The sequence below is a fragment of the Eurosta solidaginis genome, chromosome 1, assembly GCF_040869045.1.
Source record: "Eurosta solidaginis isolate ZX-2024a chromosome 1, ASM4086904v1, whole genome shotgun sequence".
Lineage (NCBI taxonomy): Eukaryota > Metazoa > Arthropoda > Insecta > Diptera > Tephritidae > Eurosta > Eurosta solidaginis.
The window spans coordinates 11858458-11881292 of NC_090319.1; the positions used below are offsets into that span (position 1 = coordinate 11858458).

The window sequence follows — 22835 nt, forward strand, 5'->3', positions numbered from 1 at the left end:
ATCGTGAGCGCAGCACGTGCAGCAATACGACATCGTGATTCAGTATATAAGCTTCAGAATAACGGGCACTCCAGCATTCTGGCGGACTTCGACTTCATCCCTGTCAGGATAAACTCTTCTGCATCGATCCTGTTGCTACATTCAACACTCATATTCCCTCAAGGAACACCACCGTGTAGTATAGAAAGTGTTATCAAATACAGAAAATCCAAAATGTTGTGTCTTAAACCCATATGGGCGACAATATTTAAAGAAAAAGATTTGCTAAAGATGCCATTTGTTAACTCCTCAGATAGGTCTGGATTTCTCAGCCGGAATTCAGTCTCAAGCTCGCCCTTATTAAGAAGATAGTTTCTGAGGTTTCACGAAAATAAAAATGCGACAAATTTTTTTTATTAATACTCGTCTTCATATCGCACATCAAAAGGGTGCTAAGTCAAAAATATTAAATTGTGAATGTATGCATACTATGGGAATCCCCAATTCAATAAACTTTAGCTCCACTGCTCACCCAAAGAAACTAAAAACTCCATCGCGCATATATGGAAACAAATTAGCTTTTTACCTTTCCTGTACATTGTGATCTTTTCAGCTGGTCGTCGTTTTGTTCTAGGTGTGCGATTTGTGCATCCATCCATAAAACCAGTACATACACATACAGGTATAGAAATACATATACCCTTTCGCAGAAGTTCAAGGCCCGTAATCATAGTTGCTGACTAAAATACTGTTTAGTTAAAATCTTGCCTAAATTAATGGGATTTTAAATTTTAATCTGTCATAGGCATATTAAACACAGTTTCCAGCTAAAATAAGCATAGACAGGGTATCCGCATGACAAAAGGCATTGATTGGCGTTATGAAGAAATTTTTTAGAAGTTTTAAAAGTTCACCCTGTTCCTTACAACCGTGGTTACTTGACTCCACGTATAAAAAATGGTAATTGTTTACTTGACAAACACTCTTAAAATACCAAATTGTCAAAGGAGTGCCTGAAAACGCGTTTTGGTCATAATCCGCTGGCGGATAATTCCATTAATTGAACACAAACATACTTATTAAAAGAAAATTTACAATATTTCGTTCTTAAAAAATTATCTAAATCTCGCAACATCAAAGAATAGGTAGTTAAAGCTGATTTGGGCTCCTTAAAGCAAAGGAAACAACTAGGCGATTCACTCATACACTTGTATTCATGTTGAATAGTTTATATAGTTTGTAAGAATGTTGTAAAGAAAAGTTCTTTGCATTAACCCTTTCGACCCTCCAGGGACACTATTGTCCCACGAAAAGTTTGTAAGTTCCTAAATCTCTAATAAGTTATTTAAATTGGCGCAAAAAAGTCCCAAACATTAGTTTATGGAGTAATTTATATTTTACCATTATAAACATGTACGTTATTATGCGATTTTTTATTTTTCTCATTAATTTGTCGACAGTTCTCAAAGAAACTCGTGCTAATTGTGTTCTTGTGCTTAAAATAATTGATCAAAATCATTAATTCGTTACTGTTTTTAAATCGGAATCGGCATTTTATTACGGGAAGTTACAAAATATATATTTATGTTGTTTATTTTCAAAGATTTTGGATATTTATTTACTTTGGGACGCTTATGTCCCAGTAGGTAGTTTTCGACCCTATATATGTTTAATGTTAATTTCTTTTAGGAAATTTAAATGGCAACAAAACTAAGTGAAAATGAAATCGCAAATATTCTGAAAGACGACCAGAATGATTTTAGTAGTACATTTTAGTAGTAATCAGGTACTGATTTTAGTAGTGGAAGCGATAGCCTTTACGATCCCTCAGAAGGTAACAGTGACATTGAAGTTTATTCAAGTGACTCAGAACAAGGCTACTTGGATGAGGATGTTAACGGTAATGATCAACATGAGACAGCGGTTGTACCTAATGTCACTAGTCCCGAAGATATGATTTGGAGCTCTCCTAGTGACTCACCAATAGCCGTAATTGCAAAATCGCAGAGAGCATGTTATGCCTTGCAACACCATCTAATATATATCGTAAAATCTTTCCAAAAAGTTTGTCACAATATATTGCACAGTGCACAAATGAAAGGATAGATATAATGAGTAAATCAAAGGCTAAGCGGCAAAGAATACCTTGTTCATATGTTGGTGAAGTTGATATAGTGATTGGATGCGTTTTTGAAATGGCATTTATATTGATCGCAGGTCAACCAAATGGTGGAAGAAAGTTTTTTATCGCGTTATAATGATGGGTGCTGAGAAAGCGTGGGTTATTCACTCAGAGATGCATCCAAAAAAACTTCCTTTCTAGACTTTATAGTACAACTTGCTGAGTCCTTTGTTGCAAATGAAGATCTCGTCGGCAGGGAAGGCGATCAAACAGCCTGTGGAATATGAAAAACGTTGGCGAACATTTGCCGATCTAAGGAACTACGAGACGTTGATGTGCCTCATGTGCCCAGAGAAAATTTGAGAAAAGTACGAAAACTATTTGCAAAACTTTTAATTTGGCTTTTTGTAAAAACTGTTTCGCTTCTGCTCATTCATAAACCCACTCAGCATTTAGATGATACAATTTTGAATTTCCCTACATATAAATACAATTTGATTACTCTTTCTGACTAAATAATGAGTTATCATACAATTGAACAAAAGAAATAATCAAATATGAATACTTTTGATGATCAAAAACTGAAAATCATTTTTCCGTCACTTTTTGGAATCATTTTTAAAGTCCTTTGACGATTAAATTTTTATATTTCTTAAAAAACAACAAAAGGAATAATAAAGTATGCTTACCTTTGATGATCAGAAACTGAATATGGTTTTTCAATCACATTTTGGAATTATATTTAAATCAAATGTGTTTACTTTAGGTGATCAAGAATTTATAATCATTTTTAATTTAGCTTTCTGAATCTTTTATGAATATATTTGTTGACTGAATAATGAATTTTATACTTGTTAAAATTTTACTTTTCAATGAAAATCTTATTATTTCAATCATGAAGCTCAGAAAAAATATATAAAATGTTTATTATTTATACAATTATACATATTCTTCAAGACAAGAAATAATGTAAATGCTGCTCGTGACCGAAGATTTCCCTAACCATTTCTCCACCTTCGGCTTCCCCGAAAATACATAATAGTTGGACAATACAAAGGTTGTGAGATATTTGGTGAAACTATCTTGACATACACCTGGATACGGCTTCAGCATCCCGTACCGTATCGCATTTTAAGATATTGACGATCATAGCTGATGTTGGATGTTGTAATCGCAGGTGTATATCGGTCAAGTTTGTTTACGAGTGACCTGTGGTTCAAATAGCTCACTTCCGCATGCTTTCTTCCCCTGATGAAATAAGATTATTATGTAGTATCTTATTTTGAATTAGATATGAAGAATGAATGCTTCATAATCGCATTCAAAAATGATTCAAAAATCTCAACCAAAACGATTTAAATATGATCACGAATATGATCAGAAAATGACTGTGAAAAGCAGTCAAATATTACTATAAAACAATTATAGCTCAATTTTACAATGATATGAATTATGAATAAAAAGCGTTTCGAAATATGAATCGTAAATGGTTATTCAAGAATAACCACATTTATGGTACATTTTTCTCCCGACGATACAGTTATTTTCGAACAGAAAATGCTTTTAAATTTGAACGTTTTTAATCGTCTTGGGGTATAATATTTTAATACTTTTTGATCAAAATTTTCAAAAAATTCTGGCTGGGAATTATTTTCTGCTCTTTGCATATAATTTTGAAATGCTATGTATGAACTTATGTACAAAATGAAATATTTTACTTTTTTATACCAAATTTAATAAAAACCTGCATAAATAACACTTTTATTGTTTAAAAAAATGTTATGCATACATGCGTAATAAATACGTATGGGACATATATGTCCCATTATAAAACCCTAATGGACACATAAGTCCCGCCCTTAAATATCATTGTAGACAAAAAATACGATGATCATCATGCTACCACATATTTACTGACCTATTTCAACTTTAAATAATCAAAAATTATGTTTCCATATACATTCTACAAAAGTCGGATCGAAAGGGTTAAGACAGATGTGACGGCCAAAAGATGCAAACCTTAAATGTTAGGTGGCCCTAACCGTTACAGCCGTTTAAATTAATAGACCCGAAACCGAAAAGGGATATGTCTAACCCCGATACTAATAAGTATGCAGGACATACAATGATAATCAGGTTAAATCAAATTTATGTTTGTCTTCGCAAAGTCAGCATAAGTAAAGGGAGTTTAGTATAGTTTTCCATAGGAAAGGAGAGACCTAGAATCTTGAGCTATTGCACATTGACCTGCAAAGTGTAAGTCCCTTTTACATTAGAAAACCATTGAACTCAAGTCGACCATGACATAGACTAAGAGGGTGATAAAAGAGGGAAGTAGTACAACAGCGTTCGTACCAAGCAGTTCTTAAAATTTTTGTTGCTAATTCTTATTGTATTCCGTGTTATATTTCACGCTTTCTTTTAAGAGGAATTGGCAAATGTAAAGGGGAATAGAAGACACCAAAAAAATTGCTAGCAGAATTGAATTCAAGAAGTCTGTAATGTAATTCAACAATTAGAAGTCAGAAATAAGAAATTGTTCTTTTATTAATAGATATTCACAAAAAACCTGAATAATTACCCTCAAGCGGCTGCGAAACTGGTGAAAATTGTATCAGCGGAAATCGCCTTTTAAAGTTAATTATTTTGTGTGTACAACAATATCACCAAACTTACATCAACCACATGAAAGTCTTAAAGTTTTTTTGCAACAAAAATATCTTGACAGAGTAAAATTATTACTTTGCCGCCATCGGATTATTGCTTCCGAAATTAAAACGCGTTCATTGACACCTCTTGCGAAATTTTTGGACATGTATTAAAATTCGACACCTGTGGTAAATAATTCCTTCCATTGAATAATTACTTCTAAATTTAATGCCAAAATCAGTATATGGTAGCACCACTACTACTTTTGCCTCAAAAGATACTAAAATATCAAAACTCACAAATATCTATGAATGCGGAATAGTGTTAATTAAAGATTTCGCATATGTGGAGCCAAGTAACCATCGCACATTTTAGAATTGTGTAATTTTCGTCACAAACATATTAATACGCATTCTAGGTATAATAAATTAGTTCCTGACGTATATTTGCTTGTCGGGGAAGCCTTTCTTCACTTCCATTTAAATTCATCGCTTTTAAATAGCAAATTGTTTAATTTCTCGCAATAGTGTTTAAGTGGACTATAACAAACTTGAAATGATACTTAATTAAGAACCATGCTTAAACCAATGAAAATCTATTTTATTTCGACTATGACTACGGGCCCAAATCTACAACCGATTTATTTAACCTACCTGTTGCGCTTTTTTTGCCAGTTTGTTTAACAAATTCTCTGGATAAACTTGATGTACGCTGAATGATGGCGAATCGATGCCAGCTTGACGACGAATATCCTCCCATTTTTCTTCACCATAAACAGATTTAATATATTCGGAAAGATTCTCCAATAATAAGCCATACATTTTTGGTTTGCGATGAGCGTAATGAAGCCCACAAAAGCGGTTTAGGTACGTTGAGGATGGATATGTTAAGTGCCTTCTACATATGTATATTTGCTTGTTTAAGAGTATTTAGCGTTGTTGTTTTTGTACTTGTATGTTTAAATATAAGTAAGTTAATTAAATGTTGACTGCGGTTTTTAATTAATTAACCATCTTTGATTTTCGAAACCATTTTTATGAAATAACTATAAAGAGAAAGATAAATAAATAAAATATTTAAATTGGTGTTTGTTGTTGTAGAAATATATTGTGTGATCATAGCTGTGTTTCTGGTTTAACCCGTATATACATCTGCACTTAAATTTTGTAAGTACTACCAAGTGTGCAACATTATATGCTCTTATGCAATAGTTGTGGATGAAATTGCTAATGGAATTGAAATGTGAGTACGCGTTATACTCCATAACCAACAACTGAATCTTTCAACTACTACTACTACTACATTCAACCTGATCACTCCAGTTTCTTCACCTCGCGAAACCTGACATTATCACCGACTAAATTATCGGCGACCTTATTTACAACATGGACGTCCCAAATGTCAACCATTTTGAACATCCACGTCCATGGCACTACGCTACCGACTGTCTTACACCCCAAAATCTTGGTTGTGACGTTTGATCTGGATCTACATTTTGGCGAGCATGCAGCCGCAATTGTACCGAAAATCCAGAGCCGTAATAAAATTCTCAAACCTCTTGCTGGCAGTACTTGGGGAAAAGATTAAGAAATGCTCATTACCACCAACAAAGTAATTCGCCAGCCGATTGCTACGCGTCCTCGATATGGTCGCCAAGCCTAAAAACTACTCACTGTAAGAAGCTACAGGCCTGCCAAAATACTGCGCTCAGAACCGCAACAGACATCTGATTGATGAGCCAACACCGCTCAGGGGCTTAAGGAGTCATTTCCGTTAGCATTATGAAGAAATACGGCACTTGAGAACACAGCCGTATTAAGCCAAAAAACACAAGCATGTCCTCAGTGAACTCCACAAACAGGCATCGGACTTCTATGCCAGGAATTGCCCGGTGAATCCTAGGGAAACACGAGTCACTCTAGCTCAACTTCGATCTGGATTCTGTAAAAGCTTAAACTCTTATCTATCCAGAATCAACACCGACATACAAAACATATGTCCTGCTTGAAAGGCGTCCCCACATGACACCAACCATCTCTTAAACTGTATTGTGTACCAACGCCCCTAACACACCTCTCATTATGGTCCACCCCTGTTGCGACAGCAAGTTTCCTTGGACTCCCGTTAGAGGATATTCATGACAATTTATGATCGGTCGCACCTATTGCATGGGGCGAAGCACTGGTACAACTTTCAATCCTCATATGTGGTTATGCATTGTAGGTTAGGTTAGATAAAGAGGACGTGGCCGAGAACTTGCATAATAGCCTGACAATATCTTTGAACACTCCAAGAGCCATCTTCTCTCGACACCGTCCATGATTTCGAGCCGTGCACTAGGACAGGTATAACGAGCGACTAGTAGAATTTGATTTTTGTTCGTCGAGAGAGCACTTTAATTTCAATTGCCTATTCAGTCCAAAGCAGCACTTGTTGGTAGCACTTATTCTCCGTTTTATTGAAAACCAAGCATAAGGATTGAATGTTGTAGGCAATTTTAGTTGTTATAGATTTTTTATTTGATTTTATTAAATTAACTAGAAACTCTTTCTCATTTGCATATTATTGAATTTTTTTTAAATATGAAAAAATTTAATAAGACAACTTTTTTTTTAATATTTGTCAATAGCTGCAATATTGTTTTATAGTCTTTCTTTAATATTTTAATAAATCTTACAATTCATATTCTTAGTTTTGCTCAACCTTTATTAAGTGAATGTCATCTTTAACTAAAATTGCATATTTTCGTAAAACTATGTGCAACCTAAAATATATAATAAAATTATAAATTGCTTAATGTTTTTCTTTCCAGTTTATAATTTAATTTTAACTGCCTAAATTGAAAAAAAAAAAAAATCTTCTGTGATTGAATTGATTTAGGCTAATTTATTTAGTTGGGCACTGCGCGAAAGTAATGGACTGGGCTTGTGGCGCGCCAAGTGATGCCAAAGATTATGAAAAACGTCGAGCTTCAGGTAGTGTGGTGGTGATATTTGGTTTTTGAATATACATTAGGCCGGGTCGATTTGTGGGGAGGCAAAAAAATCGCCCATTGCTCTGTGAAAATCATATTCTAGGGATCAAAATAAGAAGCTTTGCTGAAGGAACCATACCTCTAAAACGAATTCTGATGTTCCCCTTCTTTGGGTAACTTTGAAAAATCCCACTTTGAAATGCCTATGTTTTTTCTTTTTGGAGTTTATTTTTCTCTTTAGAAATTTATTTAGTCAGAACATATGTAAATGAAAAAATGAATTTAACTTACTAATAGAAAAGAAATTAAAAAAAATTATTAGAAATTAGCGTTTTTACAACCCCCTTTTAAAACCAAGGCATCACTTTGATACATTTGCATGTCGTAAACATAGTTGTGTGGGGTTTTTTATTCAAACGTTTTAAAAAATCACTGTGACACAATTGCAGATCGAAAAATTGCTTGTGTTGTTTTTTTTAAGCCACCACAAGACACAGCGGGTAGAATTGAAAACGCCCCTACCCAAAAGTTCGACCTAAAGGAGGGGGGGGGGACATCAGAATTCGTTTTAGAGGCATGGTTCCTTCGGCAAAGTTTCTTATTTTGATCCCTAGAATATGATTTTCACAGAGCAATGGGCGATTTTTAAATCGACCCGCCCTAATATACATATATATTTTCAATGTGGAACTTAATTTTGAAGTTGTTAATAGAAAATAATGATACACTTTTTCTGTAAATGGATAATTTACGCAAATTGATAAGACATAAAAAACAAAGCTCTTCTTTCTTTCTTCTACGCCATTCGGTGCGATTTTGCCCCTTCCTTAGATGTGTAAAGTTTTAACTGTAGAAATGCAATTTGAACGGTTTTATGGTTTGTTAAACAATGAAAACTTTCTGAGGAAGCTGCAACATAAAACCGAAACCCGTAGGCGTAACGAGAAAAAGCTTTGTTGTTTAAGGCACATACAAAAAAAACCGACTTGCAAATTTGAAATGTCATTCAAACCGTATGCCAAATAAGAGCTTTAGCCCCGTGAGGCGAAGTCAAAAGATAACACATAAAGATCCCTTACCATATAAGCTATTAACCGGCGCCTTGCTGCTGCAGATTCAGAAAGTGGTATATTTTTGAAAAATAACTTATGATGAATACTTACATATATTACGGCTCCTAACATATTGTCACGGATATTAGCATCACTAAGCTATGCCATCACTAAGGCGATGCTAAGCGATATTGACGTCAATAATCAAATCATTTATACACATATATAAGGCAGCCGAGAGATGTCACACACAGATGCATTTACTTATACGCCTATGTGCGCGCGAGAGACTGTAAACTACAAACCTTCACATCCATAATTCAATCTTTATGTATCTACATAAACGAATAAATAATTTCGTCTACACATATGTACCAATATACGAATACGAGCAGCGGAGTCAATGCGCAAACACATGCATATATCAGAGAAGTTTGAGAGCTACTGGACTAGTAGATTCTGGAAGCGCCTAAAATATGTATAAAATTGTGCAATTGTAGTTACAGCTGAGAAGTTTGAGAGCTACTGGACTAGTAGATTCTGGAAGCGCCTAGAAGATGTATAAAATTGTGCAATTTTAGTTATAGCTGAGAAGTTTGAGAGCTCATGGACAATGCTAGTAGATTCTAGAAGATGCGAACGAGGAAACCAGAGAGTATAAAAGGCAACAGATGTAGAGGCGTTGTAATTCAGTTTGAGTTGAGCTATCAATCAGTTACGACTAAGACGATATCTAGCGAGCAATAGCAGTATTATTTTGAAGTACTTTAATAAAGGCCATTTTTCCATTATTCAATATTGGAGTTATTTATTCAACAGTTTAGTGATTCGAACTTACGAGAGGATTGCAAATAAGAGGATTTGCAAGTAAATTCGTTGCAATATATTTATGGCTCCCACGCTCCTTATACCCCCTTCACCCTTCTCCTTCAGCAGCCATGCATTATTTAATAATAATTTAGACAAAAAGAAAGCCGTCTATTAAAGAATATTGCATAGTACCGGGCTAATTTACCAGAGAAAAGGTTTCCCAAAAAAAAACCTAGGCAAAAGGATACCTAAGCACCAAATTTCAATATTTATATTCAAATGTGTGAATGCAAATACAGTGGTTGCAGAAAGGGAGTCGATTCTAAAAAGTTACCGGTTCCGAAAATTGCACTCTTTATGCTAAGTAACAGGTACAAGGTGCCGAAAACAAAATTGTTTCGGAAAAGTAACCGTTTCCGACGATCAACTGGTTACAAAAAAGTATCATTTTCTGAGCAAGTATCGTGCTCCGAATAAGTTTTTGATTCCAAAAATACGGACTGGTCGTAGTAAATAAAATCTTGGAAAAACTTAGAGCAAAGAGAAATCGAGTAAAAGTATAAGATGATGATTTCGATCTGATAATCGCTGCCAACAACATAAAAACAAAAAAACTGGCACGACCTAGTTTTGCAATGAATTTGGAAAGATTTTTTCCTAAACTGATTTTAATTTTGTAGGGACTAAAAACATGGAACTTACACAAAATTCAGACAAAATGTATTCAATTATCCAACCAGAAAAAGAAATGTGACGCTAACCGTTTTCAAAAAAACAAAAAAAAAAACTTTAAAATCGATTAACGAATTTTGCTATTTGGCTACACTGCCAACATATATGTATGTATCTACGTATCAAAAGAATATTAATAATCCATCATGAAGCATTGCTCTTTAATTTTATCTAAATATTGCTGTTCGTATCCAATATTTAATCCAGCCAAAGTGTTTAATGCCAACATTCGGTTGCGCGACATTAATGAAGAAGAAATAGGAATTCAATTAATATGTCAACACAAAATGACTTCTTATCAAAATATATGTATATATATACATATGTGCTTGTGGTAAAATGTGAGACGTACGGTGAGAAATGAACAGTAAACAATTTGCGAATGCGAAATCTGTCAGAAAGCCAAGGAATACAAAATAGGTGGCCGCAAGTAGAATTTTTTTAGCCTCTGGTATGGTTATATGCATTCACATATCGTTAGCTTAATGTGAAAATGTGCTAAGTCACTCTTTACGAATTTTACAGGAGACAAAAAAAAAAATGAATAATTTTTTAAATTACCGTTTTTTTCAAAACTGTGGATGAGGATACCTTAGTTGCAATAATTTTGAGCGTAGAAGCTATATATTTCACAAAAAATACTATTTATTTGTCAAACTATTTCTAAAGTTTCTGATCTGGACTCTTTTGCGGATGGTGCGCAGACAATATTTTATTCTTAAATTCAAACAAATGCTGTGTTGTCTCTTATTCCATAAAGACAACGGCCACATACTTTATATGCAAACTAAATGCTAAATCTCTTAATCGTTGTCAAGAGAGTAAATACTTGGGTGTAATTGTTGACTCCAAACTCCCTTTTTCTAGTCATATTGGCTTCATTGTTTCAAAATTTGTTGCACTGGTTGAGGTTCAGTAGACGTAACACCAGTGACTAAGGACCTTATGACGTTGAAGGTACTTCATATATCCTTGGTCAGAAGTGGTCTTGAATATTGCTCGTTAATATTGAATTATTTCTATGAATCTAACTCCTATAAAATAGAGAAAGTTCAAAAAATTTTTACAAAAATTGCTTAACGTATACGTCACTGGCCAGACGGCCTCCCATCATATACCAGCAGGCCCAAATTGCTTGGTCATCAGGCTTTGCATGACAGAAGAACTTTTATCTCACCCATGCTTGCCTATAATGTAATAAACTTTAGCACGAATTGATCTGATTTATCTAATTTGTTCATTTCATATATTTCACTGCGTGATCTTCGGCATAATGGATTATTTATCGAAATAACTCATAAAACGAATTATGCTACGAATGAACCTATAACTAGGACTATAGATCTGGGCAATCGATTCAGTAGTGTTATTAATTTTAATAACAGCTTATATAAGTTTAAGCTTGAATTGTTTTCTATTTTTAACTAGTCTGTAAGAAAGCATGTAGTTGTCGACATGTAAGAATTGAATTAGATTATAGTCAGCGCAAAGCATTTATCAAACACCAAAGGCATGTCTCAATTATGTTCGCAACACTCTCAAGGGGTTGCCAGCGCAATATATAGCTTCTCCAACCCAATTGTCAACCTCACCAACCGTGGCGAATCCTATTTCATTGGCAGCCGAGGCTCTGGCGACCCCAAGTTCCTCATGGAACCAGTGGGTTGGGAGGGCGGGATGACCTAGAAGCTTTAATGTGGTCATATAAATCGTTTCCGAGATGTTCGAGCTAGTAACTTAATAGTGCTTTGTTACCGGAACGTACCGGGTCTATATCCGGCAAAGGACCATCAACATCGGTAACACCCCCCAAAGCCTTCGGGGAGTGTCTTTATCGTTAATACAACAAAAACAACAACAACAGCAAAGCATGTAAATAAAATGCGCGAACAATGAAATGACTAGTAATTCAGATTGATATTATTGACAGGTTGACTTAGCACATTCTTTTTAACAGCTGACGACTTAGCACATTTACACATCATTGCCCTCAGCACATAAAAACAAAAAATTAAAATATTTTTTTTTGTGTTCGATGTATTTTGAGTTAAGTTTTAAAACTGTATTAAAATAAAATTTTTCAAAAATTTTTCACATTAAGCCAACGATATATATGTATACATGTATGGATATGTATCATAAGTGTCTTTAAAATACAACTAGCCGCCGTGGCGTAATGGTGGCGTGCTCCGCCATCCACATAGAAGATCCTGGGTTCACGCCCCGGGCAAATCAACATCAAAATTTTAGAAACAAGTTCTTTCAATTAGAAGAAAATTCGAAGTCGAGATAAAACAAGTAGGTCGCGTCCCGCCAATTAGTAGGAAAAATCAAGAGGAGCACGACTCAAATTGCAGAAGAAAATAAAAAAAAATAAAAAAAAAAACTGTGAATATCTTGCTGTTATTTTGCAGACTCCTTTTGCACATCTAGAAATATGGAAAAGCTACTGAAATACTATTTTTAAATAAATAAAATTTTTTGAATTAAATTTGTTCTAAATTTTAAAAATGTTTATATCTTTTGAAAAAATATGAATATTTGGCGTAGCTTCTGAGAACTTGTTTCACGTTTTCAAGCGCTCTAAAAAATTTCAGAAAAAAGTGAAAAAACACATAAAACTATTTTTTTTTAAATAGAAACCCGTGAAAGCACGTAAACCCCTCGCAATGTTCGGTAATTGTGAAAACCTTGCAAAATTATATGAAAAATAGTTTTTATTCCATTTGGAAATCCCTTTTCACATTAGGGTGGTGCTTATAAATCAAATTCGAAGTTTTTCCAGTCTCACCCCTTCAAATTGTAACATGAAGAACAAAAATATTACACATAAATCTTGGTCATAGTTTCCGATCATTAAGAGTGTCGCACAGGATTTTTCTATGTAAGCTTTAAAAATTGAAAGCTAATTTTTTGTTTGGTGATGATGATTTGATGATGATTGGAACTGGTTAAGGGGTGTCGCACAATGGCAACAGTTCATATTTTAATATATTGAGTCTTAATAGCGTAATATGAACTTAAACCACTGTGCGAAACGCCTTAACAATTCCCAATCGACACCAAAATTGATATGTGATATTGCTAATACATAATTGTATTATCGATTTCGGGTACTCGAAAACAAAAAATTAAGTTAACATGTAAACATGTTGAGTCTCCATAGAAAAATATTAATTTGGGATATTGTGCGATACCCCTTTACCATCTCCAATCGGGATCAAAACATATTAGAATTATCTTTTGAAGGATCGCAGCTCGAAAATATCGTTTATTTGAATTATAAAGGCCACCCTATTGTCATACATAAAAAAGTTTGTTATACATATTTCTTGCAAGTTACGTATACGCCATGTATGCCCACTCCAATTGGTGTATGAATCATAAAAAAATATACGCTATAGTACAATGTATCATATTTACATGTTAATTTAGCGTTAGTGAGCTGTGTATATAGGCCTTTCCTGTTCCGTTCTTACAGCATATCACTTACACATATATGGGCTGCATATAAAAATTAGGTACATATCATAAATTAGACTTGTCATTCTTAATTTAATTCTGTATTATTGCACAAAATTTGTATTGTCAACAATTGTAATGGTATTCAGACAACTGGTTTATGTTCACTTTTTTGTCATAAGTCAGTAATTTAATAGACAATTCTAACTGTCAAGATTAGAGAGTAAATGAGGCGAGGAATGGGTTTGCAATGAAATTAAATATAATTTTGGCTCTTTGCTTCGGAGGTTGGGCTAGTGCCCAATAGCAAGCATTGAATTTCCTTTGGGTAAAGCTGGATGGAGAGAAACTTGTACTAATTATAGCTGCGAAGCCAAGTGTTCACATTTATAGCAGGTCAACATAAAAGCCCGTGCTTCTACTAGTAAATGATGAGACACTGGTGCTAAACAAGTATAGGGAAAAGAGACAAAGGCTTAGTATCACAGATGTTGTCAGGTCAAATATGTTTCCGCTACTCCTATATTAAAAGATAATAAGCAAGAGCATGTCGACGGTTCCAAACAGTTCGTTGGATAAGGCAACTTAATGAAGTAGTTTTGGGAGGCGGCCTTGTTCTTCTACTTGTAGCAGTGAGAGGCGGTCTTGCCGATATCGATGCCAAGTGTATGTGTGTCTCATACCTGATGATAATAATAATGATGATGTATATCTCGGCATACATGGCCACCGATCGGTCTGCACCTCTTTTCGGAGGAAAAGCAAATGCACAAAGGCTGTGTTCAGCTGGCATGCTAAAGGTGATGCCTACCACTAGACCTGCACTGATACGAATTATTGCTACCTGTTCAGCAGTGAGACTTCATGAATCTGACTGTTGGAATTTGAGGCGGTATGATATCATGGCATTGTACCATCGTCATCAGAATCTTACACGCCCTCGAGAAGGTTTGCCTGGAATTGTAAGATCGGAATCTCACGTCAATGTCCCGCTTTTAATCTGTCTTGACGATTTAGTGAGAGGGCTCGAGGTATGCACTTACTCAGACAAGCAGACTCTCCCATGCCATTAGTGAAGGACGTCAATAAGAGTTAAAGAAAATGTTAACAAATTAAAGAAATTTAAAGGAAAATGGTCAACGATCAGGCAGAAAAGGATTCGTGGATACAGAAACAGAGGGGTCAACGAGTTAGTACTTTGAGTAGGGGATGAATGCTACTGAGGTGGTCGCTACAATCACAAGAAAAACACGTACCAGATTATAGGTGATGGCGGCTTGCAATACATATTTCTCATACGTCTGGGAGACAACCAAATACGGCCCCTGCCCGATATGAAGGAACACACGAACCTTGAGTTATTACGTACATATTCAAGTAGCGTCAGTCAACTATTCACTGAGATAACGATAACAATACCTTCTGTGCGGAGCATTATCTCTCATTTGCATAACATGTCATAGAACGCTTAGCCGCTGTTTCATTTCACGGGAGCATGTGGATGTCTGCATGGAGGAGTGACGCAAAGTCAACGGCCATAATATAAATTAATCTTATGACCACTACAAATGGCCATAGAGTCAATTGATGCTGCGCTTGATTTAAAACTATTGTCATTTATGAAAAGTCTGCTTATCTGAACAATCATTTGGCCAATATTTGAAGAGTTAAGTATAAACCCAAGTGGCTTGTTATTATAAGTACATAAGTGTATTTTGAATGAAAAAAAATTACGTTTATAAAAACTAATACAATTTATAACACAATATGAAAAGATTTCCAGTTTCTTTATTTTCCATCTTCCCTCGCAAGCAGCAGCGTCTCGCTTTTTACTTTACTTTTCCTTACAAGTACTACAATTTATAGCTTTAATGTGTTTTTATAAGAAGCAATAAATTCTAATTTTCACTACCTACATTCATATGCATGTATGTATGTATGTATGTGCGTCTTAACAAACTATGCCAACAAAGAGTACGTACAAGCTGCTTATTTGCTTTTGAATATTTTTATTATAGTGAGCAGGAGTCAACACACATACATGCACATGTGTGTTTGCATGAACTTTGAAGGATATAAGCTCCATTGAAACGCGGTTGATTGAATTGAAACTGATGAGAGGAGGGTAAATGATGACAATTTATTTTATCTAGCATATTCACATACATATAAATACAATAAAAAATTAACACATACATATTAAAGGAATAATATGTTGATATATATGCCTATTTTTATACTCAGCTGAGCAGAGCTCACAGAGTATATTAACTTTGTTCGCATAACGGTACCCCGTAACGGCATAAACTAATCGAGATATATATATAGACTTCTATATATCAAAATGATCTGGGCGAAAAAAGACAATCATTTAGCCATGTCCGTCCGTCCGGCCGTTAACACGATAACTTGAGTAAATTTTGAGGTATCTTAATGAAATTTGGCAAGTAGGTTCCTGGGCACTCATCACAGATCGCCATTTAAAATGAATTAAATCGGACTATAACCACGCGCACTTTTTCGATATCGAAAATTTCGAAAAATCGAAAAAGTGCGATAATTCATTACCAAAGATGGATAAAGCGATGAAACTTGGTAGATGAGTTGACCTTATGACGCAAAATAGAAAATTAGAAAAATTTTGGACCATGGGCGTGGCACCGCCCACTTTTAAAAGAAGGTAATTTAATAGTTTTGCAAGCTGTAATTTGGCAGTCGTTGAAGATGTCATGATGAAGTTTGGCAGGAACATTACCCCTATTACTATACGTGTGTTAAATAAAAATTAGCAAAAGCAGATGACGAACACGCGAACTTAAAATAAAAATTTAAAAATCGAATTTTAACAAAAAATTTAATATCTTTACAGTATATAAGTAAATTATGTCAACATTCAACTCCAGTAATGATATGGTGCAACAAAATTCAAAAATAAAAGCAAATTTCAAAATGGGCGTGGCTCCGCCCTTATTCATTTAATTTGTCTAGAATATTTTTAGTGCCACAAGTGGAACAAAAATTTACCAATCCTTGTGAAATTTGGTAAGAGCATAGCTTCTGTGCCGGTGACTTTTTTTGTGAAAATGAGCGAAATCGGTTGAAGCCACGCCCAGTTTTTATACAGAGTCGACAGTCTGTCCTTCCTATTGGCCGTTAACACGATAACTTGAGCAGAAATCGATATCTTTACTAGACTTAGTTCACGTACTTATCTGAACTCACTTTATCTTGGTATTAAAAATGGGCGAAATCCGACATTGACGACGCCCGAATTTTGTATATCGAAAATTTCGAAAAATGAAAAAATGCCATAATTCTCTACCAAATACGAAAAAAGGGATGAAACGTGGTGATTGGATTGGAATCATGGCAGGAATACTGTTCGCGGTATTACATATATACATAAATTAGCGGTATCGGACAGATGATGTTCTGGGTCACCCTAGTCGATATTTTGGTCGATATCTCGAAAACGCCTTCACATATACAACTAAGGGCCACTCCCTTTTAAAACCCTCATTAATACCTTTAATTTGATACCCATATCGTACAAAAACTTTCTGGAGTCACCCCTGGTCCACCCTTATGGCGATATCTCGAAAAGGCGTCCACCTATAGATCTAAGGCCCACTACGTTTTAAATAATCATTAACACCTTTCATTTGATACCCATATCGTACAAACGCATTCTAGTCACCCCTGGTCCACCTTTATGGCCATATCTCGAAAAGGCGTCCACCTATAGAACTAAGGTCCAATCCCCTCTAAAATACTCTTTAATACCTTCCATTTGCTACCCATGGCATACAAACACATTCTAGGGTTACCCTAGATTTATTTTCCTATATGGTGATTTTCCCTTATTTTGTCTCCAAAGCTTTCAGCTGAGCATGTAATGTTCGGTTATACCCGAACTTAGCCTTGCTTACTTGTTTATATTGGTTTGTATATTTTTTTGCGTTCATCCTGTTTTTGTTGTGTGTAATCCGCTTGACATTGAACTTTGAAAGACACAAAGATGACTGTCTTAAAATGAAAAGATGTATGTTTAAATTGGTATAAAATCGTCTGAGGTTGAATGCTGGTTGGTTGGTTGGTTGGAGTGGCGAATCCCAATTGACTCCAATTAGCGCTCATGTGCCGTTTTGATACTACAAACTCATAAGTTAACCAAGGAAAAGCTGTTGTAAGAAGACTAATACACATTTTCACGCACCTCAGGGAAAACCCGTCCTATGTCCATCCCGTGGAGTTTATAAATTTGAGAAGCTCTCCCGGCCTAGCATATTTGAATTCTGAGAGGCTTTCGAAAAAGGGCTTTCCAACAAACTTTATTCTGCTTCGACAGGACGCCTGCAGCTGCGACAGGAGTTATTGTATTCCAGTCCCATCCGTGCCGCATGTACCCCAATTGTCCAATGCCCCATGAGCACCGCAACTACTCTGGATATATCCCTTTTGTTCATCTTAAGAACAGCTACAGTTCGTTTTTCGTTATATAGTGGCCTATTGTTGGCCTCACTCAACCAGTGCTGGGAGATGCGACCCTTGATGAGTCCCAGGGGTGCAAGGACCTCCTTCGCTCCTGAGACATCAAGAGCCGCTCCACGCCGTGCCACCTCATTCGCAATCCCGTTACCCTGTATGTTTCGATGCCCCGGCACCCATATCAGGGTAACGATCTGCCGGCTCGCCAGAGCCAGATCTGATGATATTGTCTCTGACCCGAGGACCCCAAGAGTCGCATGGCTATCGCAGAAAATGCCTACCCTGTTACCGTTACCATTGATATCCATTAACGCTTTACACGCCTCTTAGATAGCGAAAATATCAGCTTGAAACACGCCTGCCGAGTCCGGAAGCCGTATATATATGGACGTGGGGGACAGTCGCAAATACTTCCGCTCCCACTCCGCAAGCCATCTTAGATCCGTCCGTGAAAACCGAGATATCGAATCTTTGAAAAATCACCCATCCTTCCAATCTTTCCTTGTGGGGAAGAGAATTGTGTAGTTTGTGTCAAAGACTTTCCTTGGACATATGTAGTCCGTTTTTGATAAGATGCGGGAGTCGTTAATATTGAGCAGGAGGCCCAACTCCCGAAGCCTTAGGGCCCTTTGAGATTCCGTTTCCTTGATAAAGATATCTACCGGTGGAACATTGTATATCATGTTTAAAGCTTCCGAGGGGCACGGCCTAATAACCCCCGTGATCGCTCCGCAGGCAGATCGTTGAACTTTACCTAGCATGTTAATGATGTATTTCACCTCTAGAGATTGAATGCTAATCTTATCTAAGAATGTACACCTGAAGATTATTATCTATCAAATTAATCACAATTTGGCTTTTGTGTTGTATGGATAAACTTTCGCCATAAGCAATTGCCCGTTTGGAGATTTCGCTTGTGCAGTAACGCCGTCAGAGAAAACTACAATTTCACGTTGCGTATACGCAGCGTCACAATCTACTGCAAAAAATACGTTACTACCAAGTACTTATGAATTTCTATATGCAAACACACAGGTGTTCGTTTAAAAACCTAATGGTTTTGAACTCGCTTATGGTTTGAATTTGATCCACAATAGAGTTAACTTGACCAGAAATAAATTGTTTCGGGCTATTTGCGAAAAGCTTCGCCTGCTTCTAATCGATTAAAACCAATAACAACAAGTTTTTGCTTTATTATCGGCTTATTATCGATAGCTTATCATTATTGTCGAATTATCGCTTTGTTATCGGCTTGTTTTCTCTGAGTCATCGGCTTGTTATCGAAATTTAGAAATTTTAATGCGAGTATTTCGCGAATAAAGGACTTGCTAAATACCACAATGGAAGAACTGAGATGCACAAAGGGTTCTGGCTGGGATATTGATGGAAATGCTCGGAAGGAGCAAAGAGAAATCAACAGCACAACGAAACGAACAAAAATTAATGTAAAAGCGACGAAATGAAGAGACTTTGCAGTTTCAACAACTACCGATCAACTACGTTTATTTAAAAAGGATGCAATCCTAGATAAGAATATTGAATGGGGACTCATAACAGCTAAAATACCGATCAGTCGTCGATAACATATCGATAAATGCATATAAGAAATTATCAACGCTCCCATAACATATTGATTACTTTTCGATAAAGAACCAATAACACGCCGATAACATATCGGTACTTTTTCGATTAATATTCGATAAGTTTTTCATAATAAATCGATAAATTTTCGATAAAAAATTGGTAACACTCCGATAACTAATCGATAACTTTTCGATATGTTTTCGATATGAAATCTGTTACTTTAAATGCTTTGTCTGTTTATCCGTCCATCCGTCTGTTCGCCTGTCTGTCTGTTTAAACGCAAACTAGTCCCTCAATTTTTGAGATATCTTGGTGAGCTGGTATAGTTTCGTGTCCGATTGATCATTTGTCGGAATCAAACGGATCGGAGCACTATAGCATATATCCCCCATATAACCGATTTTTCGAAAAAGGGGGTTTTTGTCATTAATTCCTCATTTTATCAGCTAGAAGACTGAAATTTCACCGGATGATTACATATAAAGCGTGCATTGTTGTCTGAAAAAAATATCAAGATCGGTCATATATATAATATATATCCCATACAACCGATTGTTCAAATAAGGAGCTTAGCGTAATTTCTTCCTCATTTTAGCCCCTAGAATCTTAGAATTTTCCCAGATGCTCACAAATACTACATATCTTATTGCCTGAAAAAATCGTTAAGATCAATCATATATATATTGTATGTCCGATACAACCGATTGTTAAGGTAAGAGGGTTAACGTGATTTCTTCCTCTTTTTAACAAAAAGAAGCTTGAAATTTTACAAGATGCTTACAGATATGTCAAACATTATGGTCTGAAATTGTCCAGATCGGCAATATTTAATATACTGTATACCATACAATTGATTGATCAGAATTTATGATTTTTTGAAATTTCAACACAGAATCGCATTTTCCATCACTCATTTAGAACCAATGAGAGCCAACCATAAGCATTGTGGCGAATAGAAGCATTTCTAACATCACTCTGCTGTTAGTAAGTAAACACAATGACAGTTAGCCATTTACACACATACACAGAATGCAACGAAGAATATTCCACACACAAAACCAGCAGCTTGAAGCGAAGAGATTTTTTCATATTCACATATGTAGTCACCAGATAAGAGCGAAAAATAAAGAGCAACAATCACACATCACGTTATCATCAGCTAAGAGCAGAAGCTGTTACTCACGCATACACATGCATATAGCTAGGAAACATAAACTACAGATATACATGTATATAGCTAAATAACCAAGCATGAGATACAACTGTTCTAGAAGGCATGTTCGTGAAACGTCTAGACCTTGGGAGAAATGGGCGAACGAGGTAACTGAGAGTATAAAAGTAGCACAAGCTGAGTAATCAGGATCTGTTTGATTTTAATACGCTTAGTTAAAATTTGCTAAATATATCAGACTGTGTGCCAACTGGCGGAAACTTTTTGTATTTCATGTTGCATTGCCGTCATGTTCTGAGCTCAGACTGCATCGAATACTGAGTGGAATACTACTCTATCAAAGAAAACTTTTGTATATCGCCCATTTTAAAGTTTGGTTATAAAAACGCCCCCTTCTCAGTCTATGTAGTTGAAGAACGCCCCTATCTTACTTTTTGTCCCAAAAACGCCGCATTTGAGCTGAATTTCAATATATTTTGACGTTAACTGAAGTGTTTATGAACAAAATTCTGAGATTGCGCTTTCTTCAACCGAATTCAGAGATAGTGCGTTTTCGAAACGGTAGCTGAGATAGGGTGACATGCCACTCAGCAGTCGAAATGCTCTGCTGGAAAGTTACTTCATTTTTGTTTTAAAATTTATTCGCCATACAACAAATTTCCAAGTATATCGATTCGTGCGACATCTACAGATGGGGCATGAAATTTAGTAGCCAGTTCACCCTTAGCTTTTTTTGACGCTGATTTGGACTAGCCCAGCTTAAGGTATTAAGTATTTTTTAAGACAATTTTTACTTGACTAATATTTGATGCAACATTCAACAACCATATACAGCAAGATAAACAATATCACAATTCGATACGTACATCGTTGTTTTTGGTATACCTAACATAGGGGATTTATTACATATATATTAAGACGATGCGAGATTGCTTGGACTAGAGTCATTGACAAGCATATATGACCCTGATTTCATATCAAGTATTGGATAACGGTTGGTTGTACAGGTATAAAGGAATCGAGATAGATGTAAACGTTCATATATCAAAATCATCAGTATCGAGAAAAAATTTGGTTGAGCCATGTCCGTCCGTCCGTCTGTCCGTTAACACGATAACTTGAGTACATATTGCGATATCTTCACCAAACTTGGTACACGAGCTTATCTGGACCCAGAATAGATTGGTATTGAAAATGAGTGAAATCGGATGATAACCACGCCCACTTTTTATATATATAACATTTTGGAAAACACAAAAAACCTGATTATTTAGTAAATAATACACCTAGAATGTTGACATTTGACGTGTGGACTGATATTGCGACTCTTGAAAAAATTTGAAAAAACATTTTAAAATGGGCGTGTCACCGCCCACTTGTGATAAAAGACATTTTACGAATATTATTAATCATAAAGCAAAAATCGTTAAAACTATCGTAACAAAATTCGGCAGAGAGGTTACTTTTACTATAAGGAATGATTTGAAGAAAAATTAACGATATCGGTTAAGGACCACGCCCACTTTTATATAAGAGTTTTTTATAAGGGTCGTAGACGAAAATAATAAGCTATATCTTAGCGAAAAAGAGCTTTGTATCAATCGAATTTTACTTTCTACATTGAATTATAACATTAAATTGGAAAACACTAAAACTATCGAAAATGGGTGTGGGACCGCCCCTTTTTTGTCTAGGCAATTTTCAATGTTTCGGGAGCCATCACTCGAAGACAAATTTACATATCGTAACGAAATTGGGAACATATATTTTCCTTATAGCAGGAAATATTTCTAGTAAAAATGGATAAGATTG

The 22835-nt window shown here is 35.6% G+C and overlaps 1 protein-coding gene across 1 annotated transcript in view; it reads right to left on the reverse strand.

Moving 5' to 3' along the window:
- Gyc88E (Guanylyl cyclase at 88E) overlaps positions 1 to 22835 on the reverse strand; it is a 282867-nt gene that overhangs the window by 14449 nt on the left and 245583 nt on the right. The window contains exon 2 of the mRNA XM_067780394.1: positions 5404 to 5795. Within this exon, the coding sequence (XP_067636495.1) occupies positions 5404 to 5571 (168 nt within the window). The 5' untranslated portion in view covers positions 5572 to 5795. The remainder of the gene's footprint in view (positions 1 to 5403; positions 5796 to 22835) is intronic.